The 12,324-nt window shown below is 44.7% G+C and overlaps 1 protein-coding gene across 1 annotated transcript; it reads left to right on the forward strand.

Annotated features, from left to right (window-relative positions):
- The first annotated feature begins 4,738 nt into the window (after positions 1–4,738).
- On the forward strand, positions 4,739–12,324 carry PSMG4 (proteasome assembly chaperone 4). The gene is made up of 3 exons (XM_008165388.3): positions 4,739–5,036; positions 8,241–8,316; positions 12,123–12,324. Exons 1-3 carry the CDS (start codon positions 4,857–4,859, stop codon positions 12,242–12,244), a joined length of 378 nt encoding a protein of 125 aa, XP_008163610.2. The 5' UTR covers positions 4,739–4,856; the 3' UTR covers positions 12,245–12,324.

Genomic DNA, 12,324 nt, shown 5'->3' on the forward strand with positions numbered 1-12,324 from the left:
CAGCCACCACAACTGCAGCTGTTGTCAGAATTCTCTCTATTGTGTTCTTTGCCTGGTTGGAAATTTTGGAAACACCTATTTAGATGCAATTCTGCTTCTGTGTAATATTTTCTGTATTTATCTTCCTGTATATTTGAGTAGTAGAGACCTAAAACTCAAGCTGCCTGTTTGCTTCAAATGTTTCAAAACATCAAATGTTTCCTTTTGGTTCATAAGAACATAAGAAAGGCCATACTAGGTCAGACCAAAGGTCTATCTAGCCCAGTATCCTGTCTTCTGACAGTGCCAATGCCAGGTGCCTCAGAGACAATGAACAGAACAGGTAATCATCAAGTGATCCATTCCTTGTTGCCCATTTCCAGCTTCTGGAAAACAGAGGCTAAGGACACCATCCCTGCCCATTCTGGCTAATAGCCATTGATGGACCTATCCTCCATGAATTTATCTAGTTCTTTTTTGAACCCTGTTATAATCTTGGCCTTCACAACATCCTCTGGCAAGGAGTTCCACAGGTTGACTGTGAGTTGTGTGAAAAAATACTTCCTTTTGTTTGTTTTAAACCTGCTGCCTATTAATTTCATTTGGTGACTCCTTGTTATTGTGTTATGAGAAGGAGTAAATAACACTTCCTTATTTACTTTCTCCCCACCAGTCATGATTTTATAGATTTCTATCATATCTCCCCTTAGTCATCTCTTTTCCAAGCTGAAAAGTCCCAGTCTTATTAATCTCTCCTCATATGGCAGCCGTTCCATGCCCTTAATAATTTTTGTTGCCCCTTTCCAATTCCAATATATCTTTTTTGAGATGTGGCACCCACATCTGCATGCAGTAGATGTGGGCGTACCATGGATTTCTATAGAGGCAATATGATATTTTCTGTCTTATTATCTATCACTTTCTTAATGATTCCCAACATTCTGTTAGCTTTTTTGACTACCGCTGCACATTGAGTGGATGTTTTCAGAGAACTATCCACAATGACTCTTTGAATGGTAAAAGCTAATTTAGATCCCATCATTTTATATGTATAGTTGGGATTATGTTTTCCAATGTACATTACTTTGCATTTATCAACATTGAATTTCATCTGCCATTTTGTTGCCCCGTCACCCAGTTTTGAGAGATCATTTTGTAGTTCATTGCAGTCTGCCTTAACTATCTTGAGTAGTTTTGTATCATCTGCAAATTGTACCACCTCACTGTTTACCCCTTTTTCCAGATCATTTATGAATATGTTGAATAGGATTGGAACCAGTACAGACCCGTGGGGGACACCACTATTTACCTCTCTCCATTCCGAAAACTGACCATTTATTCCTACCCTTTGTTTTCTGTCTTTTAACAAGTTACCAATCCATGAGAGGACCTTCCCTCTTATCCCACAACTGCTTACTTTGCTTAAGAGCCTTTGGTGAGGGACCTTGTCAAAGCCTTTCTGAAAATCTAAATATGCTATATCCACTAAATATGCTATATCCTTGTTCACATGCTTGTTGACCTCCTCAAAGAGTTCTAGTAGATTGGTGAGTCATGATTTGCCTTTACAAAAACCATGTTGACTCTTCCCCAACAAATTATGTTCATCTATGTGTCTGACAATTCTGTTCTTTACTATCGTTTCAACCAGTTTGCCTGGGACTAAAGTCAGGTTTACCAGCCTATAATTGCTGGGGTCACCTCTGGAGCCCTTTTAAAAATTGGCATCACATTTGCTATCCTCCAGTCATTTGGTACAGAAGCTGATTTAAATTATAGGTTACAGACTATGGTTAGTAGTCCTGCAATTTCACATTTGAGTTCCTTCACAACTCTTGTGTGAATACTATCTGGTCCTGGTGACTTATTACTGTTTAGTTTATCAATTTGTTCCAAAACCTCCTCTAATGACACCTCAATCTGGGACAGTTCCTCAGATTTGTCACCTAAAAAGAATGGCTCAGGTTTGGGAATCTCCCTCACATCCTCTCAACCGTGAAGACCAATGCACAGAATTCATTTAGTTTCTCCGCAATGGCCTTATCGACCTTGAGTGCTCCTTTAGCATCTCAATCGTCCAGTGGCTCTGCTGGTTGTTTAGCAGACTTTCTGCTTCTGATGTACTTAAAATTTTTTTTGCTATTACTTTTTGAATCTTTGGCTAGCTGTTCTTCACATTCTTTTTTGGCCTTCCTAATTATATTTTTACACTTCATTTGAAAGAGTTTATGCTCCTATTTTCCTCACTAGGCTTTAACTTCCACTTTTTAAAGGATGCCTTTTTACCTCTCACTGCTTCTCTTATTTTGTTGTTTAGCCACAGTGGCTCTTTTTTGGTTCTCTATGTTTTTTTAATTCGGGGTATACATTGAAGTTGAGCCTCTATTATGGTGTCTTAAAAAAGTTTCCATGCAGCTTGCAGGGATTTCACTTTTGGCGCTGTACCTTTTAATTTCTGTTTAACTAACCGCCTCATTTCTTGTGTAGTTCCCCTTTCTGAAATTAAATGTTACAAGTTGGGCCTCTGTGGTGTTTCCCCCGCCACAGGGATGTTAAATTTAATTATATTATGGTCACTATTACCAAGCAGTCCAGCTCTATTCACCTCTTGGACCAGATCCTGTGCTCCACTTAGGACTAAATCAAGAATTGCCTCTCCTCTTGTGGGTTCCATGAAGCTCCAGGAAGCAGTCATTTAAGGTGTCAAGAAACTTTATCTCTGCATCCTGTCCTAAGGTAATATGTACTCAGTCAATATGGGGATTGTTGAAATCCCCCACTATTATTGAGTTTTTTATTTTAATAGCCTTTCTAATCTCCCTGAGCATTTCACAGTCACTATCACCATCCTGGTCAGGTGGTCGGTAATATATCCCTACTTTATATTCTTATTATTCGAGCATGGAATTACTATCCATAGAGATTTTATGGTACAGTTTGGTTCATTTAAGATTTTTACTTCTTTGATTCTATGCTTTCTTTCACATATAGTGCTACTCCCCTACCAGCATGGCCTGTTCTGTCCTTCCGATATATTTTGTACCCTGGTATTATTGTGTCCCATTGATTATACTCATTCCACCGAGTTTCTGTGATGCCTATTATATTAATATCCTCATTTAATACAAGACACTCTAGTTCACCCATCTTATTATTTAGATTTGCATTGATATTTAAGCACTTTAAAAGGTTGTCACTTTTTAGCTGTCTCCCTTCACATGTTGTAATTGAATGAGACTTTTTTTCATTTGACTGTTTCACATCAGATCCTACCTGTATTTTATCATCTTCCATACTCTCCTCTTTACTAGGACATAGAGAATCTCCATTTGTAGATCCTCCCCTAAGGGATGTCTCTATCCAAACCACATGCTCCTCCGCACCTGTCGGCTTTCCCCCAGCCTATCAAATCCTACTTCTCCTGTACTGAAGCGAGTGTGTAGTGATGGCTACTTGATTATTTCCACAATCACACTTTCACAATTCTCCATTGGATAAAAACAAAACATCTTTGTCTTTGTCTTTCAATATTTCCTGTGTACATAGTAACTTTGTGTGTTCCAAGCCTAGAGTAGTGGACAGAACAATCTTTCTATAGAAGACAAGAGGTAACATTTTCAAACTTGGATACCTTGTTAGGCTCTTAAATCCATACGAAGGCTCCTGAATAAAAAAAACTGATTCTCAAAGGTGCAGAGCACCTACAATTGACTTAGAATACAGTTGTGGTGGTGTAGCAACTCTTCAAAGCAAGCCTGTAAACTCTCTAGGCCTCACTTTCCCTATCTGTAAAGTGGATATAATAATGCTTACTATCCCTTGTAAAGTGCTTTGAGATCTATGGATAAAGAGTGCTGTATATTTGCTGTTATCTACAGAAGCATCCTGAGGGGATGACTCAATTTAGACAATACAGGGCCCTAGGCACACTATGAGATGGGACCTTCAGTGACCCAGCCCCCGCTTGGAGTAGCTGTGAGGTCTTTTCTCCTCCCAACCTCTCATCTCAGGAGTGGCAATAGGAGCCTACCCCCCACTGGAGCAGCAGGCGTCTGTCTTCCGGGGAGGGGGTGTGTGAGTTGGGCCACCACATGCTTCTCACCACACACAAAATCCAATGATGGATAGAATTGACGGGTTCTCCAGAGCAGTGGGTCTTGGAGTTAAACACCCCCCCTCACACACACCAATGAGATGCATGGGGCAGTTAATATTTTTGAGCTATTGCATCAGGTTTTCTGCTGACTCAGGCAGACAACAGCTGCAGGGGTCACATTTTCAAGTTTTGTCATTTCACAACCATGAAAAGAAAGCTGAGCTTGTGCCTCCAGGAGCGGGGGCCTGCGGCATGGCCCTAAGCCTTAGCTAGATCCTGCCTGAATGTGGAAGTAACAAGGCTTGGACTGGGGAGCACTGCCTTTAAATGTCCACCCCCCAATAGATCGGGTACAATACGGGGCCCCTCAGTCCCCTAGGCTCATCTGCAGTTCGGACCAAAGCCGACGCCCTAAAGGAGAAGTGGGGGTTGCAGCAGAAGGCCCCCAGGGTGGGTAGGGGCAGCCAGGTTTTAGCGGCCCTGAGCACCCCCAGCTCCACCCAACGCCAGCTCAGGGGCACCCGGGGCCTGCAGGGACAGGAGCTGGGGTGAAGGCTGAGAGCAGGAATAAGGCGGGGCGGGGCAGGGGGTAGCTGGGAACAACCCGGAGGGACAGGGCAGTCGGGGGGAGGAGCCTTGGAGCGGGGGAGGGACGGATTTAGCCCCCTGCCCATCGCCGCTGGGCGCGGCAAGCGAGACGCGGGCCAGGCCTGCGCTGCGCTCGGGGATCGTTTGCTCTGGCCTGGCAGCGGCAGGGCAGGCCAGGCCGGGCGCGAGACGGATGGAGTCGCAGCAGCAGGCGGAGGCCGCCCCGGCCGGGATCTCCCTGCACGATTTCTGCGGGCGCGCGGGCGAGCAGCTCGTGCACTTCCACGCCATGCGGCTGCGGGACTCGCTCTTCCTCTGGGTGGGGGCGGAGCCGGCGCTCCGCAGCCTGGCCGTGGCCATGTGCAGCCCCCACGTGAGTGCCGGGCCCCCCTCGGCTCGCTACACGGAGCTAGCGGCAGAGCCTCCCCCCCCCCCGTGCTCCCCACTCACCCGCCTTCCTGCCCCCACAGCCCCAGGCTGCGCCCCTCCCCCCCCCCCGCCGGGGCGTTCGCACCGCGCTCAGCGCTTGGGGCACAGAGCCCCTTCCCCGCGCCTCATGGTGCTGGCAGGTGGCCCGTGGGCCCGATCCCACTAGGAAGATGTTTGCAAAGAGGGTTTTAGCGGCTGCCACGTTTTAAGCCCTCGTGTAAACAGGCTTGATCCCCTTTGACATCGTGTGAACGGGGCCTGGCCAGTCTTGGGGGTGGCCTAGGATGGGGCGGGTTAATGCAGTTCTAAAGATGCCGACCCGGCTGGAGGTGCGAAGTTGCACAGTGGGGGCTGGCTAGGCCCCAGCGGCAAAGCCGTGCTGCTGTAGCGTAAGTGCTAGCTGCAGTGAGAGCGAGGGAAGGGGTCTGGCCATCCCTGTAGCCTTCCAGCGGCAGCAACTAGGTCTGCAGAAGAATTCATCCAAGCATGATTGACCTAGCTGTGTCTACACTGCGGGTTAGATTGACCTAACTTGGTCACACAATGTAGACACAACTAGGGCTGTAGCAAGAGCTGCTGGGGGGCGGGGGGGAGAGGGTAGGCAGCCCCCTCCCTTCCCCTCCAGTGTTTAAACATTTCCCACCTAAAACAGCTGTAGCATAGGCACTTACTACAGCAATAGAAGGGGTTCTTATGTGGCTGTATGAAATCTACTTTTCTGAGAGGCGGTACCTAGGCCTGCAAGCTCTGTGCATTGTAATTAAGCCAAGCCAACCTAACTTTAGATAACCCAGCCCTAAGTTTTAGGTGTAAACCAAGGCCTGGGTAAAATTTTTAAAAGCACCTATTGAGGAGCTTAAATTCCATTACTTTCAATTAGACTTACTTTTAATAATGGGATGTAGGCTCCTACGTGATTAAATGCTTTTGAAAATGTTACCCACTATTTATTTTTCTAGTCTACACACTACCCAAGAGTTTCCATTTGAACACCTTTTCTGTCATTTATACCTTTGCTGAACTTCCCTCTCAAGAGTTGAAATTTTAGGATGAACAGTTGAGCAGCTTTTGAGAACTAAAAGAGTTTATGTAGGAGGGAGGGGTAATATTTCCTTTCATTGCAGCATTTTGTCAAATAGATGGAAGGTATAAGTATGTAATTTGGCAGAGAAATGGGTAAAATTTGACAGAAAAGTGTCTTCAAGTGTTATCATGATACTTAACCCTTAGAAAGAACAGGAGTACTTGTGGCACCTTAGAGACTAACAAATTTATTAGAGCATAAGCTTTCGTGGACTACAGCCCACTTCTTCGGATATGCTCTCTGTATGTGTGTATATATATCTCCTCAATATATGTTCCATTCTATATGCATCCGAAGAAGTGGGCTGTAGTCCACGAAAGCTTATGCTCTAATAAATTTGTTAGTCTCTAAGGTGCCACAAGTACTCCTGTTCTTTTTGCGGATACAGACTAACACGGCTGCTACTCTTAACCCTTAGAGGAACTGGTCAAACTACAGAAGTCAATGGAAAGACTCAGTGGGTATTGCATGAGACCATTTTTCCTCTGTAGATCTCACAGTGCGTAACAGGAGAAAGTATTATCCCCATTTTATGGATGGGGAAAACTGAGGCACAGAATTGAAGAGAGACAACAACCCAACGTCTTGCATCAGGATAGTGGGCAGAGCCAGGATTAGAATCCAGGTCTCCTGACTCCCATTTTAGTGCTCTATTCAGTTGATCTGTGCTGCAGGTATTTTGATGCAAATTGGCTGGGTGATTTGGCTCAGCGTAAGCCTTTGAAAATTGCACTTTGCTCATCTGTAGTAGATTTTGACAATTGCAATATATTTGACAACAATTTGCCAGTATTTCAAAGGGGGACATAGCAGGCTGTGCCTGCATGACAATTTTGACCGTGTAGTAATTTTTTTTAGTGTATTCAAGATCTGTGCATTGAATGAGACAGGTCTGTGGAAGAGTACATCTTATTTACTGCATAGTAAGGAGCCATACCTCCTCCATTGATAAGGGAGTAAATGGGGATTGAATTAATTGATTAGTTCAAAAATGTCTCCTACAGCCAGAGATGGGACACTAGATGAGGAGGGTTCTGAGTTACAGTGAATTCTTTCCCAGGTGGTCTTGCCCACATGCTCAGGCCATCTGTCCTTAAAGTCTATGGCTGTGCGTTGTTATTTGGATTGCGGTAGCTTCTAGGAGCTCCAGGTATGCACCAAGACTCCATTGTGTTAGGAGCCCTTCGTCACTTACTGCCAATATAGCACACTTTGAATGGGGCAGGACTGTGTAGGAAACTTGCCTCATAGGGTAGGTTTATACTGCAATTAAACAGCCTCACAGCCCGAGCCCAAGTTAGCTGGCACAGGCCAGCTCTAGGTGTCTCATTGCAGTATAGACATAGCCAGACCACGCACAGTGGTACACACACTTCAAAATGTGTCCAGCACATAAAGTTTTCTATAAGGCAGTGTTTGTTCAGCAACATAGGTTTCATAGGAGTCCATGCCTCAGTGAGGGCCCAGTTGTGCACTCCTCAATAAGTAATACTCAATTGTTTACTTCTCAGCATGAACAAGGGTTGCAGAATTGGATTCTTGTATGGGACAGGATATTTAGGTGGTGTCTACTCAAGTATTTCCAGGTTATGGAATTTTTCTTTTTTAAAAACTATATAGGAAAAACTATATATGGTATTCTTTGTGAAATAGTATTGGTGTGGGTAATTAAAGACTATTTTAATGGATACACTGCATAAAAAATTGTAGACACCAGGGGAGATTTTCAAAAGTGCCTCAGGGATTTGGGAATACAAGTCAGTATAATTACAGATTCATTGCAAGTGCTCCTGGTGCTTTTGGAAACTCTCCTCCACCATCTTTATATAATGTAAAGGACACTGTGATTGGGTTGTTTTGGGGTTTTTTTACATGTTGGAGTTCACCGTGACATGGTAGCACACAAGTACTCAAATGATTGTAGGAAAGGTAAGTCCTCTTTCTTTAAACCCAAAACAGAAAAAGTGATTATTGTTGTGACTTCTTATATGCAGCCATCTCATCAGGGAAAAAATAGCTAATTTTAGTACAGAATAAACAATTGATTCTTTGCTTTCTTTTCAGGACTCCATTCCAGTGTCTACATCACTCCTGGGAGATGCCTCTGACACCACCTCAAATTCTCTAGCCCAGCGACTAGGTGCGTTCTTGAATGGTTCAGAGATTTTATAACACACTTGTACTTTTGGGAATCCTTTTTAAATTCTTTGGTTGTTTTTGCTCTCACCTCTCATCTTTGGCAATGAAGCAGCTTTGTTGTCACCACAAGTTATGTTGCCTGACTTCTCAACAAGAGACGTACATTTGTCTCATGTAGACATGAGCTTAAATATTGGCTGACCATGCTTGAAGCGTGCATTGTGTTAAAGCAAAGCATTAGTGTGAATCATTCTTGAGGAAAAGCTTTTATTCTTAATGGCTTTGGATTCTTCATGCCTAACTTTTAACATTTCTACTGCTCACCTGCTTAAAGTTAGGCATGTGCTTAAATACCTTACTGAGTCAGTGCTACTGTTCTCTACCTCTATATATCTGCAGTAGAACCTCAGTTACAAACACAGCGGGAATGGAGGTTGTTTGTAATCCTGAAATGTTCATAACTCTGAACAAAACATTACGGTCGTTTTTTCAAAAGTTTACAACTGAACCTTGTCTTAATACAGCTTTGAAACTTTACTATGCAGAAGAAAAATGCTACTTTTAACCATCTTAATTTAAATGAAACAAGCACAGAAACAGTTTCCTTACCTTGCAAATCTTTTTTTAAACTTTCCCTTAACTGTTTTAGTAGTTTAACAAAGTACTGTTTGTTTTTTTCCCCCATCTTTGTTGTTCCCTGATTGCGTACGTCCTGTTCCAAATGAGGTGTGTGGTTGACCAGTCAGTTTGTAACTGAGGTTCTACTTTACTACAGAGTTTGAAAGGCAAAAAGCACTTGGTTTCATTGCTGGCAATAGGAGTGTTATCCTAGGAATCTCCTGGCACTGCTGCTGAGGGACATTATTGATAACAAATAGAATGAGGGCTTTGCATTTCAGTAATCCCCATGCTTTGTTGAGTGATTAATATAGGACAGGAATAAACTTTCCAGGTAGGCCTCTCCCTATCCACTCCCTCTCCCCCTGCCCCCCCACACTTGCATATGCACTTTTAAATATCTTTCATTGCTTCAATACAAATTCTAATGCCTGTGCATGCACAGGCATTAGACAGCTTAATGTGCATGTGCCTGCACTCTGCAGATGCAAACACCAATGCTTGCACAAATATGTGCAGAATTGTGCATGCATAAATAAAAGCTACCTTTACATCCTACAGCTCTCTTCAGCCAGAAAGATCCCAAAGCACTCTAGAAATGATTGGCCCAGATTGCAGATTTAAGGAAATGGACATACGCACACAGGAATCTCCTCACCCACCAGTGAACTGAAGCCGCCTCCGGGGTGGAATGGGGCATCTGTCTAATAGCTTAGGGCAGTGCTGTAGTCCAGAAAATGAAACCCTTAACTGAATGCTCCCCTCTACCTACGTTATAGATGAGAGCACAAGTAGAACAGCCGTGGTATGTCCATGAGCCGGGGAGCAGCGACTCTCCACGTTTGTGCCCTCTCCCAATCCTACAGGAGCTTTTCTTCTCCAAGCCTATTGCAATGTTGAGATTGTGAATCAGGATGCTGTGCATCTCATTGCTGGTTAACCAGCGCTTCCGCTGTGTAGAAGGACGTGCTTGCTCAGTACAGCTCAAGAGCTAGTCACGCTGTCTAGGCTAAAGGAGAGCAGGTGGGATGTGTGGAATGACATCTGCTCTGTGTGGTTATGGATCAGCCAGGTGTCAAACTACTGCTCCGATCCTCAAAGGGATTTAGGCACTGAACTCATTCATTTCAAGGGGAGTTAGGTACCTACATACCTTTGAGGATCTGGGCCTATGTTTCACTAGCTTGAGTGGCACAAAACCCTTCCAGTTCTTTGAAGTTGCAGATCTAACCCCTCTGAGGGGATGAGGAGGCAGAGTAACATCAGAGATCATTGTAGTATTTTGGGTACAAATTCCCCCCTTCTCTTCTCATTTCAAGGGAATATAATGAGCAGCGCATATATCCAGTTGACTCTGCAGGACAGTTTAGATGGGGGCAGGATCTAACTGCCCTACTGGAGTTTCGACCAGGACACGGGGGTTAACATCCCTACTCTCGCAAAAAGCGTCAAGGGACCAGTAGCATTCACAAGCGTTGGAAACTCCATTTCATGTCTCCTCCAGACGACTAAGGCCAGACATGGTGCAGAAGTAATTCAGAACTCAGTCTGTTGGTTAAAGTGGTGTGGCAATTAATTAACTTTCAGTTTAGAATTAGTACTGCAGTTATTCAATGTGAGAATTTTTAAGCATTGATGATAAAATGAGCCTTTGTACCTCAGGGGCCAATACCACGGCAGAGATGCTTGTTTTTCAAGTTGTAGCATATTAGCGCAACAAGCCACATCCCATTAACGTTATTGTGTGAATTGTTAAAAGGAAAATGAATCAATTTCAGAAGCAGTTCATGGGGCTCCCTCGTTTCACTGAGCCAAGAGGAAGTTGATCGTTAAAGATGGCATTGTATGAGTGCCTAGGTATTATTTTATCAAAACTAGGGAGTCTATTTTCTATACTGTAACTTTTTTTCATGTCCTCCATTCACCTGCTGATCAGTGAGAGCCATCTTTCCACAGTCTGGGGATTGATTGATTGATTGATTTTTTTGCCACCACTGTTCGGTCTGTCATGGAAAATAACTTTTATATAATGTACATAGATCAGGTAATATGGTATCTACTTTATCATTAGATTATCCTAGAATTTTTATACTAGACTTTTTTGAATGTCTAATTACTTAATTCTATCCCTTCCTCCTTAAAGAACCTTTGAACATAAATTCTCTCTTCAGTTTAGTTTGTGTAATCTGGTAAGGAGTCCAGTATAACCTGTAATTTATCTTGAACTTCATTCTCTTTAAGAGCCTGATCCAAAGCCAGTGGGAGCCTTTCCATTAACTACTGTGAACTTTGAATCAGGGCCTAACCCAGACATGGGCAAACTACGGCCCACAGGCTACATCCGGCCCGCAGGACCGTCCTGCCCGGCCCCTGAGCTCCCGGCCGGGGAGCCTAGAACCCAGCCCCTCCCCTGCTGTCCCCCCTTCCCCACAGCCATGCCGCTGCACGGGCTGCGCAGCTGGCTCTGGCTGGGTGTTGTGGCTGCAAGCTCCTGCTTCTGGTAAGGGAGCGGGAGCCTGGGGGGCAGTCAGGGGATGGGGAACAGAGAGGGTTGGGAGTGGGAGTCCCAGGGGACAGTTAGGGGCAGGGATGGTCAGGGGACAAGGAGCAGAGGGTGGTTGGATGGGGGTGGGAGTCCCGTGGGGGCTGTCAGGGGGCAGAGTTCTGGATAGGGGTCGGGACAGTCAGGGGACAGGGAGCGGGGGTTGGATAGGGGGCGGGGGTCCCGGGAGCGGGGGTTGGATAGGGGGCAGGGGTCCCGGGAGCGGGCGGGTTGGATGGGTTAGGGATTTTGAGGGGGGCAGTCAGGGGGTGGGAAGTGGGAGGGGTCAGATAGGGGGCAGGGGCCAGGCTGTTTGGGGAGCACGGGCCAGGCTGTTTGGGGAGCACAGCCTTCTTTACCCAGCCCTCCATACAGTTGCACAACCCCAATGTGGCCCTCAGGCCAAAACATTTGCCCACCCCTGCCCTAACTTAACTGACACCCAGCACTCATCACTGACTGCTATCTAAGGTTTTTAGCCAACAAGCCAGACTGAGTAGGCATGTAGGAGGTGGTTCTTCCAGGTCAGTGTATTTGTATTGTGGGTATGGGAAACTTGCCTTATTTCTCTCCATAAAATGTTTGATTACTACCAGCACTAATTTTGGAACAAGTAATAGACGACTGTTCTTTGTTTTGTATTTTAGCCAGGAAGACCAAAAAACAGATCTTCGTCAGCTACAATCTTCAGAATACAGACAGCAGTTTCATATTACACATAGAGAACAGAATCAAGGAAGAAATGATGGCTTTTCCAGAGAAATTCTAACTTTGCATCATTGTAAGCTACTTTGTTACTTTTTTTTTTTTTAAAGAAATAAACTGACTGGGTTTCCATATTGACAGACA

Source organism: Chrysemys picta, chromosome 2 (genome assembly GCF_011386835.1).
Source record: "Chrysemys picta bellii isolate R12L10 chromosome 2, ASM1138683v2, whole genome shotgun sequence".
Classification (NCBI taxonomy): Eukaryota; Metazoa; Chordata; order Testudines; family Emydidae; genus Chrysemys; species Chrysemys picta.

Bases quoted from the DNA above. Each gene is read 5' to 3' on its own strand.
- PSMG4 (XM_008165388.3), top strand. From the start codon at position 4,857: ATGGAGTCGCAGCAGCAGGCGGAGGCCGCCCCGGCCGGGATCTCCCTG. The intron at 5,037-8,240 runs GTGAGTGCCGGG...CTTTCTTTTCAG, and splicing joins TGGCCATGTGCAGCCCCCAC to GACTCCATTCCAGTGTCTAC. The intron at 8,317-12,122 runs GTGCGTTCTTGA...TTTGTATTTTAG, and splicing joins TTCTCTAGCCCAGCGACTAG to CCAGGAAGACCAAAAAACAG.